General features: G+C 47.2%; 1 protein-coding gene across 4 annotated transcripts in view; it reads right to left on the bottom strand.

Annotated features, from left to right (window-relative positions):
• LOC110512128 (band 4.1-like protein 3) overlaps positions 1–22,758 on the bottom strand; it is a 102,033-nt gene extending 79,275 nt beyond the window's left edge. For 3 of the 4 annotated variants that reach the window (XM_036986643.1, XM_036986645.1, XM_036986647.1), the window contains exons 1-3: positions 22,646–22,758; positions 11,004–11,131; positions 1–44 (exon numbers count right to left, since the gene is read on the bottom strand). The exon at positions 1–44 is cut by the window's left edge and continues 94 nt beyond it. In XM_036986643.1, the coding sequence (XP_036842538.1) occupies positions 1–44; positions 11,004–11,120 (161 nt within the window). In that variant the 5' untranslated portion in view covers positions 11,121–11,131; positions 22,646–22,758. The other variant, XM_036986644.1, reaches the window with a different exon arrangement.
• Positions 22,759–23,456: the final 698 nt, after the last annotated feature.

Genomic DNA, 23,456 nt, shown 5'->3' with positions numbered 1-23,456 from the left:
GACAGGCGACTGGTCGACGATCTGGTAGATGAAAAGTCCTCAAACTGCAGCAGGGAAAAGAGAAGGGAGACATGTATCTCTGTAAGCGTTTGTTTAGTATGTGTTGTGCTGTTGGGACGTCACATGACGGAAGGGAAACAGAATAACAGTGTTTCAATGATAGAAGACGATTATAAAATATGGCAGGTTTCTTTGGACGTGCACTTCTCTACAATGGTTATCGCATCGTCATACAGTTAAGATTGGTCCCGTCGTCATGACTACACAGAGAAGCGATTACATCCCAGTGACAGACTGGTGACCACAGGAGTCTAGAGTCACGTTTGATTTCTGTAAATTAAAAAAAATTGCTCCTCCCCATAAAAAAAAGCAATGGCTTGCTCCTTTTCCTGACTTTCCCTAAATGTTATAATTTTCATTTGCCAGAATTTTGAAAACAGAAAAGTATTTAGTCTTTTTACCACTTAAAAGTTTGGGGTCACTTTTTATTATCACACCTTATTTCTAACTTAATCCACCAAAACAATATCAGGCTCCAAGACAATGTGCTGTAGGACCCTGGTACCCAGCCAGGCTCCAAGACAATGTGCTGTAGGACCCTGGTACCCAGCCAGGCTCCAAGACCATGTTCTGTAGGACCCTGGTACCCAGCCAGGCTCCAAGACCATGTTCTGTAGGACCCTGGTACCCAGCCAGGCTCCAAGACAATGTGCTGTAGGACCCTGGTACCCAGCCAGGCTCCAAGACAATGTCCTGTAGGACCCTGGTACCCAGCCAGGCGCTAAGACAATGTCCTGTAGGACCCTGGTACCCAGCCAGGCTCCAAGACAATGTGCTGTAGGACCCTGGTACCCAGCCAGGCGCTAAGACAATGTGCTGTAGGACCCTGGTACCCAGCCAGGCGCTGAGACAATGTGCTGTAGGACCCTGGTACCCAGCCAGGCTCCAAGACAATGTGCTGTAGGACCCTGGTACCCAGCCAGGCGCTAAGACAATTTGATGTAGGACCCTGGTACCCAGCCAGGCGCTAAGACAATTTGATGTGGGACCCTGGTACCCAGCCAGGCGCTAAGACAATGTGCTGTAGGACCCTGGTACCCAGCCAGGCTCCAAGACAATGTGCTGTAGGACCCAGGTACCCAGACAGGCTCCAAGACAATGTGCTGTAGGATGTTGGTACCCAGCCAGGCTCCAAGACAATGTGCAGTAGGACGTTGGTACCCAGCCAGGCTCCAAGACAATGTGCTGTAGGATGTTGGTACCCAGCCAGGCTCCAAGATAATGTGCTGTAGGACCCTGGTACCCAGCCAGGCTCTAATGCGTCTCTCTCTCCTCACTGAATGAATGACACATGAATGAATGGGTGATAATTGTTGCACCTTACTTCGCAATTTAATTTAAACTAGGCCTAACTGAATGATAAGGAGGGTGAAGAGGTTGATTTAGAAAATGTATGAGTTTGTGTTATGCTTATTTATCATCATTGTTAATAATTTGACTGCGCGCGTTAATACCATTCTCTTTTACGTTTGACTTTGTAACAAAAGAAGCTGTTACAGGACTATGAACTATTCATCAATATATTTATCAAGCCTTGGTGCTTATGTTTCCGCACCTTGCAGGTTGATATTCATCTGATGCGTGTGTTAAAGGAGACAACATTCTCTAGCGGGTACTTATAGACTCAAAGGCCAGGCATGTTGTACTGTTAAAGCTGTTCCGCCATTTTGAAAAATCAGATTTTCCACCTCACTGACAACAAAGTACTTCCTCCGTCCTTCCTCCATCCTTCCTCCATCCTTCCTCCTTCCTCCATCCTTCCTCCATCCTTCTTCCATCCTTCTTCCATCCTTCCTCCATCCTTCCTCCATCCTTCCTCCATCCTTCCTTCATCCTTCCTCCATCCTTCCTCCATCCTTCCTCCATCCTTCCTTCATCCTTCCTCCGTTCTTCTTCCATTCTTCCTCCAGCCTTCCTCAGCTCAATAGAAATGTGACCTACAGATGACAAAGGTCATTCGAGTGACTTACAGACATGACTGTGCCAGAACTAAAGTGTGTGTGTGTATGTGTGAGTGTGTGTGTGTCGGTACATCTGTGAGTGTGTGTGTGTGTATGTGTGTCAAATCAAATCAAATTGTACAGCTGAAAATTGTTGTTCTGATTAAAGAAGCAATAAAACTGTCCTTCTTTAGACTAATTGAGTATCTGGAGCATCAGCATGTGTGGGTTTGATTACAGACTCAAAATGGCCAGAAACCTTCTGAAACTCGTCAGTCTATTCTTGTTCTGAGAAATGAAGGCTATTCCATGAGAGAAGTTGTCAAGAAACTGAAGGTCTCGTACAACTCTGTGTACTCCTCCTCTCTGTCTCTCCTCCTCTCTGTCTCTCCTCCTCTCTGTCTCTTCTCCTCTCGGTCTTTCCTCCTCTCTGTCTCTTCTCCTCTCGGTCTTTCCTCCTCTCTGTCTCTCCTCCTCGCTGTCTCTCCTCCTCTCTGTCTCTCCTCCTCTCTGTCTCTTCTCCTCTCTGTCTCTCCTCCTCTCTGTCTCTTCTCCTCTCGGTCTCTCCTCCTCTCTGTCTCTTCTCCTCTCTGTCTCTCCCCCTCTCTGTCTCTCCTCCTCGCTGTCTCTCCTCCTCTCTGTCTCTCCTCCTCTCTGTCTCTCCCCCTCTCGGTCTCTCCTCCTCTCTGTCTCTCCTCCTCTCTGTCTCTCCTCCTCTCTGTCTCTCCTCCTCTCTGTCTCTCCTCCTCTCTCTCCTCCTCTCTCTCGCTCCTCCTCTCTGTCTCTCCTCCACTCTGTCTCTCCCCCACTCTGTCTCTCCTCCTCTCTGTCTCTCCTCCTCTCTGTCTCTCCTACTCTCTGTCTCTCCCCCTCTCTGTCTCTCCCCCTCTCTGTCTCTCCTCCTCTCTGTCTTTCCTCCTCTCTGTCTCTCCTCCTCTCTCCCTCTCTCCCTCTCGGTCTCTCCCCCTCTCTGTCTCTCCAACTCTCTGTCTCTCCAACTCTCTGTCTCTCCCTCTCTCTGTCTCTCCCCCTCTATGTATCTTCTCCTCTCGGTCTCTCCTACTCTCTGTCTCTCCTCCTTTCTGTCTCTCCTCCTCTCCCCCTCTCTGTCTCTCCCCCTCTCTGTCTCTCCCCCTCTCTGTCTCTCCTCCGCTCTGTCTCTCCCTCTCTCTGTCTCTCCCTCTCTCTGTCTCTCCTCTCTGTCTCTCCTCCTCTCTGTCTCTCCTCCTCTCTGTCTCTCCTCCTCTCTGTCTCTCCCCCTCTCTGTCTCTCCTCCTCTCTCCCTCTCTCCCTCTCTGTCTCTTCTCCTCTCGGTCTCTCCTCCTCTCTGTCTCTTCCCCTCTCTGTCTCTCCTCCTCTCTGTCTCATCTCATCTCTCTGTCTCTCCTCCTCTCGGTCTCTCCTCCTCTTGGTCTCTCCTCCTCTCGGTCTCTCCTCCTCTCTGTCTCTCCTCCTCTCTGTCTCTCCTCCTCTCTGTCTCTCCCCCTCTCTGTCTTTCCTCCTCTCTCCCTCTCTCCCTCTCTGTCTCTTCTCCTCTCGGTCTCTTCTCCTCTCGGTCTCTTCTCCGCTCGGTCTCTTCTCCTCTCGGTCTCTTCTCCTCTCGGTCTCTTCTCCTCTCGGTCTCTTCTCCTCTCGGTCTCTTCTCCTCTCGGTCTCTTCTCCTCTCGGTCTCTTCTCCTCTCGGTCTCTCCCCCTCTCTGTCTCTCCCCCTCTGTCTCTCCCCCTCTCTGTCTCTCCCCCTCTCTGTCTCTCCCCCTCTCTGTCTCTCCCCCTCTCTGTCTTTCCCTCTCTCTGTCTCTCCCCCTCTCTGTCTCTTTCCTCTCTGTCTCTCCCCCTCTCTTTCTCTCCCTCTCTCTGTCTCTCCTCCTCTCTGTCTCTCCTCCTCTCTGTCTATTCTCCCCCTCTTTGTCTCCTCTCCCTCTATCCTCCTCTCACTCTTCTTCCTAAAACCTAAACATGATTCATAAATCATCACAATTTCATGCTCTATTTCCACTCTTCTATCAATCAACATATTTCAATATTCAACAATTTCCCTGTTATGGTTTAATCTTATTCATGTCGGCAGAAGACAAGGGAGCTACGCTAATGTCGAGAACAGAGAGGTACTGCAGCTACCAACCCTGTCTCTCTGTGTGTGTGTGTCTGTCTGTCTGTCTGTCTGTCTGTCTGTCTGTCTGTCTGTCTGTCCGTGTTTCTGTCTGTCTGTCTGTCTGTCTGTCTGTCTGTCTGTCTGTCTGTCTGTCTGTCTGTCTGTCTGTCTTTCTGTCTGTCTGTCTGTCTGTCTGTCTGTCTGTCTGTCTGTCTGTCTGTCCATGTTTCTGTCTGTCTGTCTGTCTGTCTGTCTGTCTGTCTGTCTGTCTGTCTGTCTGTCTGTCTGTCTGTCTGTCTGTCTGTCTGTCTGTCTGTCTGTCTGTATGTCTGTCTCTGTGTGCGCGTGTGTGTAAGCAGCACTGCAGTTAAAGTACAAGCCCTGCAGAAGAGACTACTCCCTGTATACTAGTCCTGGATGGAAGAGCATAGAAAAAGCTGTACCTACTCCACCCACACAAATTCACTCATAACGATGACCACAGCATAACACCTTTTCCCTCTCTGTCTCTTCTCCTCCTCTCTGTCTCTCCTCCTCTCTGTCTCTTCTCCCCTTCTCTGTCTCTTCTTCTCCTCTCCTCCTCTCTCCTCTCCTCTTCTCCTCCTCTCTCTCCTCTCCTCTCTTCTCCTCTCTAAACCTGAAAAGGTTTAGGACTCTACAGAGAAAAGTCAGATTCCACAGTGAGCAGCTTGCTACCCAACAACTCTGGAATTAACTCACAATTGCCATGTTTTTTTTTTAGTTAAGCTGAAAGGTGTTCAGACTTCTACACAAGAGTCGAGAGCACAGACCTAGGATCAGTTTACTCTCTCGTCCGTATGTGAGAATCAGTCAGAGTGGCTACATGCAGGGATAGTTAAACTAAACTACCTCGTGAGAAGATGCCCCTTTAGAGCACAGACCTAGGATCAGTTTACTCTCTCAAAATCACAACCTTAACAATTAGGCTCAGAAACACAAAACTGAGCTTAGATCAGCCCTGACCTCTGTATTGTCCTGACCTGAGAGTCCTGGAGAAAATTCCCCTCCTATGACATAGGCCATGTTCCAAAAGGAACCCTATTCCCTGCACTACAGGCCCCATAGGACTCTGGTCTAAAGTAGTGCACTATATAGGGAATAGGGCCCCATAGGACTCTGGTCTAAAGTAGTGCACTATATAGGGAATAGGGCCCCATAGGACTCTGGTCTAAAGTAGTGCACTATATAGGGAATAGGGCCCCATAGGACTCTGGTCTAAATTAGTGCACTATATATAGGGAATAGGGTTCCATAGGACTCTGGTCTAAAGTAGTGCACTATATAGGGAATAGGGCCCCATAGGACTCTGGTCTAAAGTAGTGCACTATATAGGGAATAGGGCCCCATAGGATTCTGGTCTAAAGTAGTGCACTATATAGGGAATAGGGCCCCATAGGACTCTGGTCTAAAGTAGTGCACTATATAGGGAATAGGGCCCCATAGGACTCTGGTCTAAAGTAGTGCACTATATATAGGGAATAGGGTTCCATAGGACTCTGGTCTAAAGTAGTGCACTATATAAGGAATAGGGACCCATATGGCTCTGGTCTAAAGTAGTGCACTATATAGGGAATAGGGTTCCATAGGACTCTGGTCTAAAGTAGTGCACTATATATAGGGAATAGGGTTCCATAGGACTCTGGTCTAAAGTAGTGCACTATATAGGGAATAGGGTTCCATAGGACTCTGGTCAAAAAGTAGTGCACTATATAGGGAATAGGGTGCCCTTAAAGACATACCCTTAGTGCTGGACCTGAGTCTCTCCTCTTTCTATAGCATTTGGTTTTCAAACCCCAGACATTTCACAATTGTGTGCCAGCGCTGAACTATCACACCTGATTCACTAGTCAAGGGCTTGATGATTAGTTGAATCAGGTGTGGAGGCTCCGGAATAGAATGCAAAACAGACCTAATTGAGCTAGTTTCTTAAATGAAACTAAACACCATGTTACCAAAACCCCATGTTACCCAAACCCCCATGTTACCCAAAACACCATGTTACCCATGTTGGGGGTGGAACGGTTGTTGGTCCCTGACAAGAGGTTTGAGAATCACTGGTCTACACTACTGTTGCCTGTCTTGGAAGCTGAGGAGGATTTAGCCTACAGATGAGTGCATCTGGCTCAAGGCGACCTCTGTTGACAAGCACGTACTGAAGATAACATAAGCTTTAGCTTCTAGAGAAATAGGCAATCTGCAGTCTGCCAGGCCAAACTCACACACCACAGAGAAACAGGCAATCTGTAGTCTGCCAGGCCAAACTCACACACCACAGAGAAACAGGCAATCTGTAGTCTGCCAGTCCAAACTCACACACCACAGAGAAACAGGCAATCTGTAGTCTGCCAGGCCAAACTCACACACCACAGAGAAACAGGCAATCTGTAGTCTGCCAGGCCAAACTCACACACCACAGAGAAACAGGCAATCTGTAGTCTGCCAGGCCAAACTCACACACCACAGAGAAACAGGCAATCTGTAGTCTGCCTGCCCAAACTCACACACCACAGAGAAACAGGCAATCTGTAGTCTGCCTGCCCAAACTCACACACCACAGAGAAACAGGCAATCTGTAGTCTGCCAGGCCAAACTCACACACCACAGAGAAACAGGCAATCTGTAGTCTGCCAGGCCAAAGTGACTCCGTTCTCAAACCAATATAATGTACAGTGGTTCCTCCTTTAAAAGTTGAGTCATGCTGCAGCACACCCTGAGTGCTACTGCAGCATTCTGTGTCTCGTCATGTAATTCTCTGCCATTTCTTCTGTTACTGCAAGTCATTGCTAGTTTGACCACCCAGGGGGCATCTTTGAGAAGCATTTGATAGTGTTCCGTATTGGCATTACCAGAGAATTTAAAACTTTTTTTGTAGTAACATAATATATGAGATTGATTTTAAGAAATTTTGCTTAATTAATTTGATTAATATTATGGTGTTTCTATTCAGAGAAAAACGACAAACGAAACCCTCTGGGTTTCCATTAGGATGGAAGGGAATAAAAATATATATATATTTAACCTTTATTTAACCAGGTAGGCTAGTTGAGAACAAGTTCTCATTTACAACTGCGACCTGGCCAAGATAAAGCATAGCAGTGTGAACAGACAACAACACAGAGTTACACATGGAGTAAACAATTAACAAGTCAATAACACAGTAGAAAAAAAAGAGAGTCTATATACATTGTGTGCAAAAGGCATGAGGAGGTAGGTGAATAATTACAATTTTGCAGATTAACACTGGAGTGATAAATGATCAGATGGTACATGTACAGAGATACTGGTGCATGTACAGAGATACTGGTGTGCAAAAGAGCAGAAAAAGAGAAAAAGAGCAGAAAAGTAAATAAATAAAAACAGTATGGGGATGAGGTAGGTAAATTGGGTGGGCTATTTACCGATAAACTTTGTACAGCTGCAGTGATCGGTTAGCTGCTCAGATAGCAGATGTTTGAAGTTGGTGAGGGAGATAAAAGTCTCCAACTTCAGCGATTTTTGCAATTCGTTCTTAATTTAATAATTTAAAATATGGCGCTGTACAACGTGATTGTCGGGAGTAGGCTACAGGATTGGAGGATCCTACATTTTTGGCCTTCATTAGACAACTTTGTTCCAATATTTCTGTAAATCAGTGATATTTATTCCCATAGTAATTCATTATGGATCCATAACCAAATCAACATCTGCATTTTGAAAGAGTATTTTTTATCATTAGTTTATTAATAAGGTTGGAGGGCACGCAATTCAAATAAATAATCGTAATAGTAAACATTCATGAACATACAAGAATGTTATATAATTTAAAAGCTTAAATTCTTGTTAATTTAACTGCGTTTTCCGATTTACAGATTTACAGATTCGAATTGCAATCTGGGAGCCGGAATTACATAGGTTTAAAGAAAAAAAGATTCTGGTTGGTTTTTCATCGGATTTCCACCTGCCATATCAATTCTGTTATAGTCTCAGACATTACATTAAAGGTTTTAGAAACTTCTAAGTGTTTTCTTTCCAATGACACCAATTACATGCATATCCTGGCTTCTGGGCCTGAGTAACAGGCAGTTTACTTTGGGCATGTCAGTCAGTAAATAAATAAATAATTAATTAATTGTTGTTTGTAAAGTAAAATTCAAAATTCAAAAAGGCACTCGCACATCTGAGCTATCTTTTATTGCAGGTGCCTGGCAACAGCCTGATAAGATGAGACAACAGCCTGATAAGATGAGTCAACAGCCTGATAAGATGAGGAAAAAGAGGAAGGAACCCGCACACTGTTCTTGATCGTATTACTGATCTTTATAAGCTTTACGTATCGGCATCACGGCCTTCGTCAGAGCTTTTGTGAGTTTATTAAATTACCACCCTTATGTAGACCCCACCCATATCCGTACCTTTCGCATCGAAAGGGGTGAAGGAAAAACAAATAACAATTATCCATGCATCGAAACAAACAAACAAACAACAACAATATTTGGTGCTAGCAAATATAACAATGCATTTCGTAAATATTCAATAAAGTGTGTACAGTCGTGGCCAAAAGTTTTGAGAATGACACAAATATTAATATCCACAAAGTTTGCTGCTTCGGTGTCTTTAGATATTTTTGTCAGATGTTACTATGGAATACTGAAGTATAATTACAAGCATTTCATAAGTGTCAAAGGCTTTTATTGACAAGTTACATGAAGTTGATGCAAAGAGTCAATATTTGCAGCAAATGACCCTTCATTTTTCAAGACCTCTGCAGTCCACCCTGGCATCCTGTCAATTAACTTCTGGGCCACATCCTGACTGATGGCAGCCCATTCTTGCATAATCAATGCTTGGAGTTTCTGGATGGTTGGGAGAAGTTGCTCTCCGTGTGTTGGTGCCATTTTTTATTCATCACTGTGTGAGTGAGCCCACTCCCTTGGTTGAGAAGCAACCCCACACATGAATGTTCTCAGGATGCTTTACTGTTGGCATGACACAGGACTGATGGTAGCGCTCACCTTGTCTTCTCCGGACAAGTTTTTTTCTGGATGCCCCAAACAATCGGAAAGGGGATTCATCAGAGAAAATGACTTCATCCCAGTCCTCAGCAGTCCAATCCCTGTACCTTTTGCAGAATATCAGTGTGTCCCTGATGTTTTTCCTGGAGAGAAGTGACTTCTTTGCTGCCCTTCTTGACACCAGGCCATCCTCCAAAAGTCTTTGCCTCACTGTGTGTGCAGATGCACTCACACCTGCCTGCTGCCATTCCTGAGCAAGCTCTGTACTGGTGGTGCCCTGATCCTGCAGCTGAATCAACTTTAGGAGACGGTCCTGGCGCTTGCTGTACTTTCTTGGGCGCCCTGAAGTCATCTTCACAACAATTGAACCGCTCTCCTTGAAGTTCTTGATGATCCGATAAATGGTTGATTTCGGTGCATTCTTACTGGCAGCAATATCCTTGCCTGTGAAGCCCTTTTTGTGCAAAGCAATGATGACGGTACGTGTTTCCTTGCAGGTAACCATGGTTGACAGAGGAAAAACAATGATTCCAAGCACCACCCTCCTTTTGAAGCTTCCAGTCTGTTATTCGAACTCAATCAGCATGACAGAGTGATCTCCAGCCTTGTCCTCGTCAACACTCACACCTGTGTTAACGAGAGAATCACTGACATGATGTCAGCTGGTCCTTTTGTGGCAGGGCTGAAATGCAGTGGAAATGTTTTTTTAGGGGATTCAGTTCATTTGCATGGCAAAGAGGGACTTTGCAATTAATTGCAATTCATCTGATCACTCTTCATAACATTCTGGAGTATATGCAAATTGCCATCATACAAGCTGAGGCAGCAGACTGTGAAAATTTATATTTGTGTCGTTCTCAAAACGATTACATACATTTAGGTTGGAGTCATTAAAACTCATTTTTCAACCACTCCACAAATTTCTTGTTAACAAACTATAGTTTTGGCAAGTTGTTTAGGACATCTCATTTTTCCAACAATTGTTAGCAGACAGATTATTTCACTTATAATTCACTGTATCACAATTCCAGTGGGTCAGAAGTTTACATACACTAAGTTGACTGTGCCTTTAAACAGCTTGGAAAATTACAGAAAATGATGTCATAGCTTTAGAAGCTTTAGAAGCTTTAGAAGCTGTATTTCAAGGCCTATCTTCAAACTCGGTGCCTCTTTGCTTGACATCATTGGAAAAAGAAATCTGCCAAGAACACAAAAAAAAATTGTAGACCTCCACAAGTCTGGTTCATCCTGTGGGAGCAATTTCCAAACGCCTGAAGGTACCACGGTCATCTGTACAAACAATAGTACGCAATTATAAACACCACGCAGCCATCATACGCAGCCATCATACCGCTCAGGAAGGAGACGCGTTCTGTCTCCTAGAGATGAACGTACTTTGGTGCGAAAAGTGCAAATCAATTCCAGAACAAAAAAATGAACTACATGACAAACAAATAAGCACAATCATTTGTCTCCACATTAACTAAAATATTCCTCTCAATTGTATTTTTTTTTTTGCTTGACTCGTTATGACGTTATAACTACTTACATTTGCTTCCACCGTAATGTTTTGTCAGCCATATTTGCTGAAGTCACCAGGGACGGGTGGCTCGCGTCAAATTTGTCCTTGGAACCACTCGATATGATTGGTCATATAAAAACCTTGGGACCCAAATGCATAATGAGTGCTCTAACTCCCCCTTGTGGCGGTCTGAAGCACTGAAGCAATGAAGCTGTGATGCAGGGTACCTCTAAGTCCCGCGGTGTATGCACGCAACTTTTAAAGTAGGAACCACTATATATTATGGCTGAAAAGTTGTCAACCCAGAAATTCCGAGCTCCCCCATTGGGCACAAGACAAACTGTACTGTAGCTGAATACAGCACGTGGAAGGCTCACCTGGTTATTTCTGGCTGGTGTACTGTGTCCAGCGGCAGCTGGGAAGTGTTCAATTGCCTTCCCTTCTTTCTCCTTCTGCTGCTTGGGCTCAGAGTCCGCTCCTGATTCAGTCATCATGGCCAATCACACTGGAAAAGAGAGAGAGACAGAGAGAGAGAGAGAGAGAGAGAGAGAGAGAGAGAGAGAGAGAGAGAGAGAGAGAGAGAGAGAGAGAGAGAGAGAGAGAGAGAGAGAGAGAGAGAGAGAGAGAGAGAGAGAGAGAGAGAGAGAGAGAGAGAGAGAGAGAGAGAGAGAGAGAGAGAGAGAGAGAGAGAGAGAGAGAGAGAGAGAGAGAGAGAGAGAGAGAGAGAGAGAGAGAGAGAGAGAGAGAGAGAGAGAGAGAGAGAGAGAGAGAGAGAGAGAGAGAGAGAGAGAGAGAGAGAGAGAGAGAGAGAGAGAGAGAGAGAGAGAGAGAGAGAGAGAGAGAGTTTACAGAGCCACCCACCATTCCTAAACCAGTAAGAGCAGTGGGAGCTCAATGCCACTATCACTGACTACTAAATCAAACCAAATGTTATTTGAATACAACAAGTATAGACTTTACAGTGAAATGCTTAGTTACGAACCCTTTCACAACAATGCAGTTATAAAGTAACAAAGCTGACAAATAGATAATAAGACAGTAATACTATCAAATAAAAATAAAGTTTCCATTGATCATCCTTGACGTTTCTACAACTTGATTGGAGTCCACCGGTGGTAAATTCAATTGACTGGACCTGATTTGGAAAGGCACACACCTGTCTATATGAGGTCCTACAGTTGACAGTGCATGTCAAAGCAAAACCCAAGCCACGAGGTCGAAGGAATTGTCCATAGAGCTCAGAGACAGGATTGTGTCGAGGCACAGATCTGGGGAAGGTTACCAAAACATTTCTGGAGCATTGAAGGTCCCCAAGAACACAGTGGCCTCCATCATTCTTAAACGGAAGAAGATTGGAACCACCAAGACTCTTCCTCGAGCTGGCTGCACAGCCAAACTGAGCGATCGGGGGAGAAGAGCTTTGCTCAGGGAGGTGACCAAGAACCTGATGGTCACACTGACAGAGCTCCTCTTGGAGATGGGGGAACCTTCCAAAGGCGCTTCAACAAAGTACTGAGTAAAGGATCTGAGTACTTATGTAAATGTTATATATATAGTTTTTTATTTCTAGTAAATATGCAAACATTTCTAAAAACCAGTTTTTGCTTTGTCATTGTGGGGTATTGTGTGTGTATAGATGACAAGGGAAAAAAAATAAGTTTTAATCCATTTTAGAATAAGGCCGTAACGTAACAACATTTGGAAAAAGTCAAGGGGTTTGAATACTTTACAAATACACTGTAGTTATAAATAATTTGTACACTGCAAACTGACCTCAAGAATCCCAATTTTGACATTTAATAGAGTACAGATGGAATCCTAGATTGAATAGAGGACAGATGGATTACTAGATTGAATAGAGTACAGATGGATTACTAGATTGAATAGAGTACAGATGGATTCCTAGATTGAATAGAGTACAGATGGATTCCTCGATTGAATAGAGTCCAGATGGATTCCTAGATTGAATAGAGTCCAGATGGATTCCTCGATTGAATAGAGGACAGATGGATTACTAGATTGAATAGAGTCCAGATGGATTACTAGATTGAATAGAGTACAGATGGATTCCTCGATTGAATAGAGTACAGATGGATTACTAGATTTAAAATAAATATTTGTGAAAATATATAAATAAATAAAAAATAATAACAATAGTTATGTTTAGATAGAGTCAAGGATATGTTTTTGTATAAACCTACAAAGTCTATAAATATAGACCTATAGCCTGATTTAGCTTCCCAATACACAATACAAACATTACAGTTGAATCCATTTGATCAACTTTATTTGTAGATTCGATTAGTAATAATTAGTAATTAATAAAGTCCAATTAAAGCTTCTGTAGAATCCAAAAAGATAATAATATAACCAATCAGGTCACAGGTGAAATTATTGGTTGTATGTCCTAAACAAAAGCACCTGTGCATGAACAATTGTAAAGGATGAATTGCATAAATAAATATTTACATTTTTAAGTCAAACGGTTTAAACCAAATAATGGTGAGTTTTACAACCGTGCTATTTTGTTAGTTTTTTTTTCCACATTGTTTGTAACTTATTTTGTAAATAATTTTGTTGCTACCTGTCGCTTGTGACCGAAAAGAGCTTCTGGACATCAGAACAACGATTACTCACCTCAAACTGGATGGAGATCTTTTCTTTAATGAGTCCGAAGCAAAGGATATACTGCTTTGTCAAGACAAGGCCCAAATCCCTGTCATCAGTGTGAAGAAAATACGAAATTACAAGGGGGTGGAGGTCTGGGTGTGAGAATCTGTTGGTGAGTAAACCGCCTTTACCATCCGTTTAATTGGCCAACGTGAAATCGCTGGGAAAAAAAACTGGACTTTCCAACCAATGGGACATTAAAAACTGTAATATCTTATGTTTCACTGAGACGTGGCTGAACGACGACACATATACTATAGAGCTGGCGGGATTTCAGTGCATCGGCAGGACAGAGCAGCTACGTCTGGTAAGGCGAAGGGGAAGGGGTTGTCAATAACAGCTGGTGCGCGATGTCTACAATTAAAGAAGTCTCGAGGTATTGCTCGCCTGAGGTAGAGTACCTCATGATAAGCTGTAGAGCACACTATCTACCAAGAGAGTTTTCATCTGTATTATTCGTAGCCGTCTATTTACCACCACAGACTGATGCTGGGCACTAAGACCAGCACTCAACCAACTCTATAAGGACATAGGCAACGAATAAAATGCTCATTCAGCAGCGGCGCTCCACCAGTCTCAACGTCAACAGTGAAGAGGAGACTCTGGGATGCTGGCCTTCTAGGCAGAGTTCCTCTGTCCAGTCTCAACGTCAACAGTGAAGAGGAGACTCCGGGATGCTGGCCTTCTAGGCAGAGTTCCTCTGTCCAGTCTCAACGTCAACAGTGAAGAGGAGACTCCGGGATGCTGGCCTTCTAGGCAGAGTTCCTCTGTCCAGTCTCAACGTCAACAGTGAAGAGGAGACTCCGGGATGCTGGCCTTCTACGCAGAGTTCCTCTGTCCAGTCTCAACGTCAACAGTGAAGAGGCGACTCCGGGATGCTGGCCTTCTAGGCAGAGTTCCTCTGTCCAGTCTCAACGTCAACAGTGAAGAGGGCGACTCCGGGATGCTGGCCTTCTAGGCAGAGTTCCTCTGTCCAGTCTCAACGTCAACAGTGAAGAGGGCGACTCCGGGATGCTGGCCTTCCAGACAGAGTTCCTCTGTCCAGTCTCAACGTCAACAGTGAAGAGGTGACTCCGGGATGCTGACCTTCTAGGCAGAGTTTCTCTGTCCAGTCTCAACGTCAACAGTGAAGAGGTGACTCCGGGATGCTGGCCTTCTAGGCAGAGTTCCTCTGTCCAGTCTCAACGTCAACAGTGAAGAGGGCGACTCCGGGATGCTGGCCTTCTAGGCAGAGTTTCTCTGTCCAGTCTCAACGTCAACAGTGAAGAGGAGACTCCGGGATGCTGGCCTTCTAGGCAGAGTTTCTCTGTCCAGTCTCAACGTCAACAGTGAAGAGGAGACTCCGGGATGCTGGCCTTCTAGGCAGAGTTTCTCTGTCCAGTCTCAACGTCAACAGTGAAGAGGTGACTCCGGGATGCTGGCCTTCTAGGCAGAGTTTCTCTGTCCAGTCTCAACGTCAACAGTGAAGAGGAGACTCCGGGATGCTGGCCTTCTAGGCAGAGTTCCTCTGTCCAGTCTAAACGTCAACAGTGAAGAGGAGACTCCGGGATGCTGGCCTTCTAGGCAGAGTTTCTCTGTCCAGTCTCAACGTCAACAGTGAAGAGGAGACTCCGAGATGCTGGCCTTCCAGACAGAGTTTCTCTGTCCAGTCTCAAGGTCAACAGAGAAGAGGAGACTCCGGGATGCTGGCCTTCTAGGCAGAGTTCCTCTGTCCAGTCTCAACGTCAACAGTGAAGAGGAGACTCCGGGATGCTGGCCTTCTAGGCAGAGTTCCTCTGTCCAGTCTCAACGTCAACAGTGAAGAGGAGACTCCGGGATGCTGGCCTTCTAGGCAGAGTTCCTCTGTCCAGTCTCAACGTCAACAGAGAAGAGGAGACTCCGGGATGCTGGCCTTCTAGGCAGAGTTCCTCTGTCCAGTCTCAACGTCAACAGAGAAGAGGAGACTCCGGGATGCTGGCCTTCTAGGCAGAGTTCCTCTGTCCAGTCTCAACGTCAACAGTGAAGAGGGCAACTCCGGGATGCTGGCCTTCTAGGCAGAGTTCCTCTGTCCAGTCTCAACGTCAACAGTGAAGAGGGCGACTCTGGGATGCTGGCCTTCTAGGCAGAGTTCCTCTGTCCAGTCTCAACGTCAACAGTGAAGAGGGCGACTCCGGGATGCTGGCCTTCTAGGCAGAGTTTCTCTGTCCAGTCTCAACGTCAACAGTGAAGAGGTGACTCCGGGATGCTGGCCTTCTAGGCAGAGTTTCTCTGTCCAGTCTCAACGTCAACAGTGAAGAGGAGACTCCGGGATGCTGGCCTTCTAGGCAGAGTTCCTCTGTCCAGTCTCAACGTCAACAGTGAAGAGGAGACTCCGGGATGCTGGCCTTCTAGGCAGAGTTTCTCTGTCCAGTCTCAACGTCAACAGTGAAGAGGAGACTCCGGCATGCTGGCCTTCCAGACAGAGTTTCTCTGTCCAGTCTCAACGTCAACAGTGAAGAGGAGACTCCGGGATGCTGGCCTTCTAGGCAGAGTTTCTCTGTCCAGTCTCAACGTCAACAGTGAAGAGGAGACTCCGGGATGCTGGCCTTCCAGACAGAGTTTCTCTGTCCAGTCTCAACGTCAACAGAGAAGAGGAGACTCCGGGATGCTGGCCTTCTAGGCAGAGTTCCTCTGTCCAGTCTCAACGTCAACAGTGAAGAGGAGACTCCGGGATGCTGGCCTTCTAGGCAGAGTTCCTCTGTCCAGTCTCAACGTCAACAGTGAAGAGGGAGACTCCGGGATGCTGGCCTTCTAGGCAGAGTTCCTCTGTCCAGTCTCAACGTCAACAGAGAAGAGGAGACTCCGGGATGCTGGCCTTCTAGGCAGAGTTCCTCTGTCCAGTCTCAACGTCAACAGAGAAGAGGAGACTCCGGGATGCTGGCCTTCTAGGCAGAGTTCCTCTGTCCAGTCTCAACGTCAACAGTGAAGAGGGCGACTCCGGGATGCTGGCCTTCTAGGCAGAGTTCCTCTGTCCAGTCTCAACGTCAACAGTGAAGAGGGCGACTCCGGGATGCTGGCCTTCTAGGCAGAGTTCCTCTGTCCAGTCTCAACGTCAACAGTGAAGAGGGCGACTCCGGGATGCTGGCCTTCTAGGCAGAGTTCCTCTGTCCAGTCTCAACGTCAACAGAGAAGAGGAGACTCCGGGATGCTGGCCTTCTAGGCAGAGTTCCTCTGTCCAGTCTCAACGTCAACAGTGAAGAGGCGACTCCGGGATGCTGGCCTTCTAGGCAGAGTTCCTCTGTCCAGTCTCAACGTCAACAGTGAAGAGGAGACTCCGGGATGCTGGCCTTCTAGGCAGTTCCTCTGTCCAGTCTCAACGTCAACAGTGAAGAGGCGACTCCGGGATGCTGGCCTTCTAGGCAGAGTTCCTCTGTCCAGTCTCAACGTCAACAGTGAAGAGGGCGACTCCGGGATGCTGGCCTTCTACGCAGAGTTCCTCTGTCCAGTCTCAACGTCAACAGAGAAGAGGAGACTCCGGGATGCTGGCCTTCTACGCAGAGTTCCTCTGTCCAGTCTCAACGTCAACAGTGAAGAGGCGACTCCGGGATGCTGGCCTTCTACGCAGAGTTCCTCTGTCCAGTCTCAACGTCAACAGTGAAGAGGAGACTCCGGGATGCTGGCCTTCTAGGCAGAGTTCCTCTGTCCAGTCTCAACGTCAACAGTGAAGAGGCGACTCCGGGATGCTGGCCTTCCAGACAGAGTTCCTCTGTCCAGTCTCAACGTCAACAGTGAAGAGGAGACTCCGGGATGCTGGCCTTCTACGCAGAGTTCCTCTGTCCAGTCTCAACGTCAACAGTGAAGAGGCGACTCCGGGATGCTGGCCTTCTAGGCAGAGTTCCTCTGTCCAGTCTCAACGTCAACAGTGAAGAGAGCGACTCCGGGATGCTGGCCTTCTACGCAGAGTTCCTCTGTCCAGTCTCAACGTCAACAGTGAAGAGGAGACTCCGGGATGCTGGCCTTCTACGCAGAGTTCCTCTGTCCAGTCTCAACGTCAACAGTGAAGAGGCGACTCCGGGATGCTGGCCTTCTAGGCAGAGTTCCTCTGTCCAGTCTCAACGTCAACAGAGAAGAGGAGACTCCGGGATGCTGGCCTTCTAGGCAGAGTTCCTCTGTCCAGTCTCAACGTCAACAGTGAAGAGGAGACTCTGGGATGCTGGCCTTCTAGGCAGAGTTCCTCTGTCCAGTCTCAACGTCAACAGAGAAGAGGAGACTCCGGGATGCTGGCCTTCTACGCAGAGTTCCTCTGTCCAGTCTCAACGTCAACAGTGAAGAGGAGACTCCGGGATGCTGGCCTTCTAGGCAGAGTTCCTCTGTCCAGTCTCAACGTCAACAGAGAAGAGGAGACTCCGGGATGCTGGCCTTCTAGGCAGAGTTCCTCTGTCCAGTCTCAACGTCAACAGAGAAGAGGAGACTCCGGGATGCTGGCCTTTTACGCAGAGTTCCTCTGTCCAGTCTCAACGTCAACAGTGAAGAGGCGACTCCGGGATGCTGGCCTTCTAGGCAGAGTTCCTCTGTCCAGTCTCAACGTCAACAGAGAAGAGGAGACTGCGGGATGCTGGCCTTCTAGGCAGAGTTCCTCTGTCCAGTCTCAACATCAACAGAGAAGAGGAGACTCCGGGATGCTGGCCTTCTACGCAGAGTTCCTCTGTCCAGTCTCAACGTCAACAGTGAAGATGCGACTCCGGGATGCTGGCCTTCTAGGCAGAGTTCCTCTGTCCAGTCTCAAGGTCAACAGAGAAGAGGAGACTCCGGGATGCTGGCATTCTAGGCAGAGTTCCTCTGTCCAGTCTCAACGTCAACAGAGAAGAGGAGACTCCGGGATGCTGGCCTTCTAGGCAGAGTTCCTCTGTCCAGTCTCAACGTCAACAGTGAAGAGGAGACTCCGGGATGCTGGCCTTCTAGACAGAGTTCCTCTGTCCAGTCTCAACGTCAACAGAGAAGAGGAGACTCCGGGATGCTGGCCTTCTAGGCAGAGTTCCTCTGTCCAGTCTCAACGTCAACAGTGAAGAGGAGACTCTGGGATGCTGGCCTTCTAGGCAGAGTTTCTCTGTCCAGTCTCAACGTCAACAGTGAAGAGGAGACTCCGGGATGCTGGCCTTCTAGGCAGAGTTCCTCTGTCCAGTCTCAACGTCAACAGTGAAGAGGAGACTCTGGGATGCTGGCCTTCTAGGCAGAGTTTCTCTGTCCAGTCTCAACGTCAACAGTGAAGAGGAGACTCCGGGATGCTGGCCTTCCAGACAGAGTTCCTCTGTCCAGTCTCAACGTCAACAGTGAAGAGGCGACTCCGGGATGCTGGCCTTCTACGCAGAGTTCCTCTGTCCAGTCTCAACGTCAACAGTGAAGAGGCGACTCCGGGATGCTGGCCTTCTAGGCAGAGTTCCTCTGTCCAGTCTCAACGTCAACAGTGAAGAGGAGACTCTGGGATGCTGGCCTTCTAGGCAGAGTTTCTCTGTCCAGTCTCAACGTCAACAGTGAAGAGGAGACTCCGGGATGCTGGCCTTCTAGGCAGAGTTCCTCTGTCCAGTCTCAACGTCAACAGTGAAGAGGAGACTCTGGGATGCTGGCCTTCTAGGCAGAGTTTCTCTGTCCAGTCTCAAAGTCAACAGTGAAGAGGAGACTCCGGGATGCTGGCCTTCCAGACAGAGTTCCTCTGTCCAGTCTCAACGTCAACAGTGAAGAGGAGACTCCGGGATGCTGGCCTTCTAGGCAGAGTTCCTCTGTCCAGTCTCAACGTCAACAGTGAAGAGGAGACTCCGGGATGCTGGCCTTCCAGACAGAGTTCCTCTGTCCAGTCTCAACGTCAACAGTGAAGAGGAGACTCCGGGATGCTGGCCTTCTAGGCAGAGTTCCTCTGTCCAGTCTCAACGTCAACAGTGAAGAGGAGACTCCGGGATGCTGGCCTTCCAGACAGAGTTCCTCTGTCCAGTCTCCAAGTCAACAGTGAAGAGGAGACTCCGGGATGCTGGCCTTCTAGGCAGAGTTCCTCTGTCCAGTCTCAACGTCAACAGTGAAGAGGCGACTCCGGGATGCTGGCCTTCTACGCAGAGTTCCTCTGTCCAGTCTCAACGTCAACAGTGAAGAGGCGACTCCGGGATGCTGGCCTTCTAGGCAGAGTTCCTCTGTCCAGTCTCAACGTCAACAGTGAAGAGGAGACTCTGGGATGCTGGCCTTCTAGGCAGAGTTTCTCTGTCCAGTCTCAACGTCAACAGTGAAGAGGAGACTCCGGGATGCTGGCCTTCTAGGCAGAGTTCCTCTGTCCAGTCTCAAAGTCAACAGTGAAGAGGAGACTCTGGGATGCTGGCCTTCTAGGCAGAGTTTCTCTGTCCAGTCTCAACGTCAACAGTGAAGAGGAGACTCCGGGATGCTGGCCTTCCAGACAGAGTTCCTCTGTCCAGTCTCAACGTCAACAGTGAAGAGGAGACTCCGGGATGCTGGCCTTCTAGGCAGAGTTCCTCTGTCCAGTCTCAACGTCAACAGTGAAGAGGAGACTCCGGGATGCTGGCCTTCCAGACAGAGTTCCTCTGTCCAGTCTCAACGTCAACAGTGAAGAGGCGACTCCGGGATGCTGGCCTTCCAGACAGAGTTCCTCTGTCCAGTCTCAACGTCAACAGTGAAGAGGAGACTCCGGGATGCTGGCCTTCTAGGCAGAGTTCCTCTGTCCAGTCTCAACGTCAACAGTGAAGAGGAGACTCCGGGATGCTGGCCTTCTAGGCAGAGTTCCTCTGTCCAGTCTCAACGTCAACAGAGAAGAGGTGACTCCGGGATGCTGGCCTTCTAGGCAGAGTTCCTCTGTCCAGTCTCAACGTCAAAAGTGAAGAGGAGACTCCGGGATGCTGGCCTTCTAGGCAGAGTTCCTCTGTCCAGTCTCAACGTCAACAGAGAAGAGGAGACTCCGGGATGCTGGCCTTCTAGGCAGAGTTCCTCTGTCCAGTCTCAAGGTCAACAGTGAAGAGGCGACTCCGGGATTCTGGCCTTCTACGCAGAGTTCCTCTGTCCAGTCTCAACGTCAACAGTGAAGAGGTGACTCCGGGATGCTGGCCTTCCAGACAGAGTTCCTCTGTCCAGTCTCAACGTCAACAGTGAAGAGGAGACTCCGGGATGCTGGCCTTCTAGGCAGAGTTCCTCTGTCCAGTCTCAACGTCAACAGTGAAGAGGAGACTCCGGGATGCTGGCCTTCTAGACAGAGTTCCTCTGTCCAGTCTCAACGTCAACAGAGAAGAGGAGACTCCGGGATGCTGGCCTTCTAGGCAGAGTTCCTCTGTCCAGTCTCAAGGTCAACAGTGAAGAGGAGACTCCGGGATGCTGGCCTTCTAGGCAGAGTTCCTCTGTCCAGTATCAACGTCAACAGAGAAGAGGAGACTCCGGGATGCTGGCCTTCTAGGCAGAGTTCCTCTGTCCAGTCTCAAGGTCAACAGTGAAGAGGCGACTCCGGGATTCTGGCCTTCTACGCAGAGTTCCTCTGTCCAGTCTCAACGTCAACAGTGAAGAGGCGACTCCGGGATGCTGGCCTTCTACGCAGAGTTCCTCTGTCCAGTCTCAACGTTAACAGTGAAGAGGCGACTCCGGGATGCTGGCCTTCTAGGCAGAGTTCCTCTGTCCAGTCTCAACGTCAACAGTGAAGAGGCGACTCCGGGATGCTGGCCTTCTAGGCAGAGTTCCTCTGTCCAGTCTCCATGTCAACAGTGAAGAGGCGACTCCGGGATGCTGGCCTTCTACGCAGAGTTCCTCTGTCCAGTCTCCATGTCAACAGTGAAGAGGCGACTCCGGAATGCTGGCATTCTAAGCAGAGTTCCTCTGTCCAGTCTCCATGTCAACAGTGAAGAGGTGACTCCGGGATGCTGGCCTTCTAGGCAGAGTTCCTCTGTCCAGTGTCTGTGTTCTTTTGCTCATCTTAATCTTTTCTTTTTATTGGCCAGTCTGAGAAATGGCTTTTTCTTTGCAACTCTGCCTAGAAAGTCACATGGAATAGCCTTCATTTCTCAGAACAAGAACAGACTGACGAGTTTCAGAAGAAAGTCTTTGTTACTGGCCATTCTGAGCTTGTAATCGAACCCACAAATGTTGATGCTCCAGATACTCAACTAGTCTAAAGAAGGCCAGTTTTATTACTTCTGTAATAAGGACAACAGTTTTCAGTTGTGCTAACATAATTGCAAAAGGTTTTCTAATGATCAATTAGCCTTTTAAAACTGGATTAGCTAACACAAAGTGCCATTGGAACACAGGAGTGATGATTGCTGATAATGGGCCTCTGTACGCTAATGTAGATATTCAATAAAAAATCAGCCGTTTCCAGCTACAATAGTAATTTACAACATTAACAATGTCTACACTGTATTTCTGATCAATTTGATGTTATTTTAATGGACAAGAAATGTGCTTTTCTTTCAAAAACAAGAACGTGACCCCAAACTTTTGAACGGTATTGTATATGTAATGTCTCTGACTACCTTGCCGTACCAGAGAGATAGTCCTGTGTAGATGCTACATCAGAGTAGGGTTTGTTGTTCACCTCAGTCATCTGATACATATGTATCTGTTGTCTTTCCAACTACATGGAATAATTAAGCAATAAGGTTCGGGGGGGGGGGGGGGGGGGGGGGGTGTATATGGTCAATATAGCACACACAGCTATTGGCTGTTCTTACGCACGACGCAATGCGGAGTGCCTGGATATAGGACTTAGGGTGATATATTGGCCATATACCACAAACCCCTGAGGTGCCGTATTGCTATTATAAACTGGTTACCGACATAACCGCTCTAGTAATTTAATAGGATCTCAATGGCAGTAGTTTATTCGACATAATATGTAGTTGACATCAATGACGAGTAACCTTGCCCCAAAACAATATACTACCCCTCTCCTACCTAAAAAAAAATTTTTTCGGGAAGATGATTTGATGAAGTATCAGGCTTAACGGTTTGACAAGTGCTTTTCGCAAAGTCAACATACACCGAAGAAGCATAACAATGTCGTAAATGAAATTCTACAGACTACGAGATCAATTAGCGAAGCAACCCTTACAATGTTGCGCACAGTTACAATATAGCGCGCCGGAAAGGTTGTACCAAACACGTAATAAACATCTACCATGTCGTTTTGGCTATGCCGCATGACTCGTTTTACAAAACAGAAAACCATTTTCATGCCAGTTTGCTGTCATTCTGACTTCGGGTGATGTGGTCAGGAAACCTTCGTCTTCTTGACATGCAAAATAAAAGGACCAACACAAATATTCACAACATACCAGACAATATTCCTTCCAATCGGTTTGACATCAACAGAGTAGAAAAAAGTATCCGGTCAAATGTATAGTAATGTCATTACCGGTGTAGTGCCTTCTCTGTCCGTCCGGTACTGCGTGAGCAAAATATCCGTGGTTGTAGTTCAGTTGCGGTTGCTTCTTCTTGATTGTGATCCTGCTACAGCATCAGAGTCTCTCTTCACCAGCAGACTTAGACTGTCAGAGACGCAGCTCAGCTAGGGATTCTGGGATAGATGGACAGCCAGGGTAATAATTTGGGAGTAGTGGACACTATAACTGATCTAAGAGTGATCCTAGAGCCGTGACTATGTATAAAAGCAATGGTAGTTCAGTTGGTCAAATTATTGTTGGTTTAATATAGTTCAATAAGTCCACACACACACACAGTAGAGTAGAACAGAATAGAATATAGTAGAATTGAGTGGAATAGAGTAGAACATAATAGAATAGAGTAGGATAGAGTAGATTAGAGTAGAGTAGGGTGGAGTAGGGTAGGGTGGGGTAGTGTAGGGTAGGGTAGAGTAGGATAGAGTAGAGTAGGATACAGTAGGGTAGGGTAGGGTAGGGTAGGGTGTGGTAGGGTAGGATAGGATAGAGTAGAGTAGGATAGGATAGGGTAGAGTAGGGTAGAGTAGAGTAGCGTAGAGTAGAGTAGGGTAGGGTGGAGTAGGGTAGGGTAGAGTAGGGTAGGGTAGAGTAGAGTAGGGTAGCATAGAGTAGAGTAGAGTGGGGTAGGGTGGAGTAGAGTAGAGTAGAGTAGAGTAGGTTAGAGTAGAGTAGAGTAGAGCAGGGTATAGTAGAGTATAGTATAGTAGAGTAGGGTAGGGTAGGGTAGAGTAGAGTAGGGTAGGGTAAGGTAGGGTAGGGTAGAGT

This window comes from Oncorhynchus mykiss, chromosome 8 (assembly GCF_013265735.2).
Source record: "Oncorhynchus mykiss isolate Arlee chromosome 8, USDA_OmykA_1.1, whole genome shotgun sequence".
Classification (NCBI taxonomy): domain Eukaryota; kingdom Metazoa; phylum Chordata; class Actinopteri; order Salmoniformes; family Salmonidae; genus Oncorhynchus; species Oncorhynchus mykiss.
This window is presented reverse-complemented; position numbering and strand designations above follow the sequence as displayed.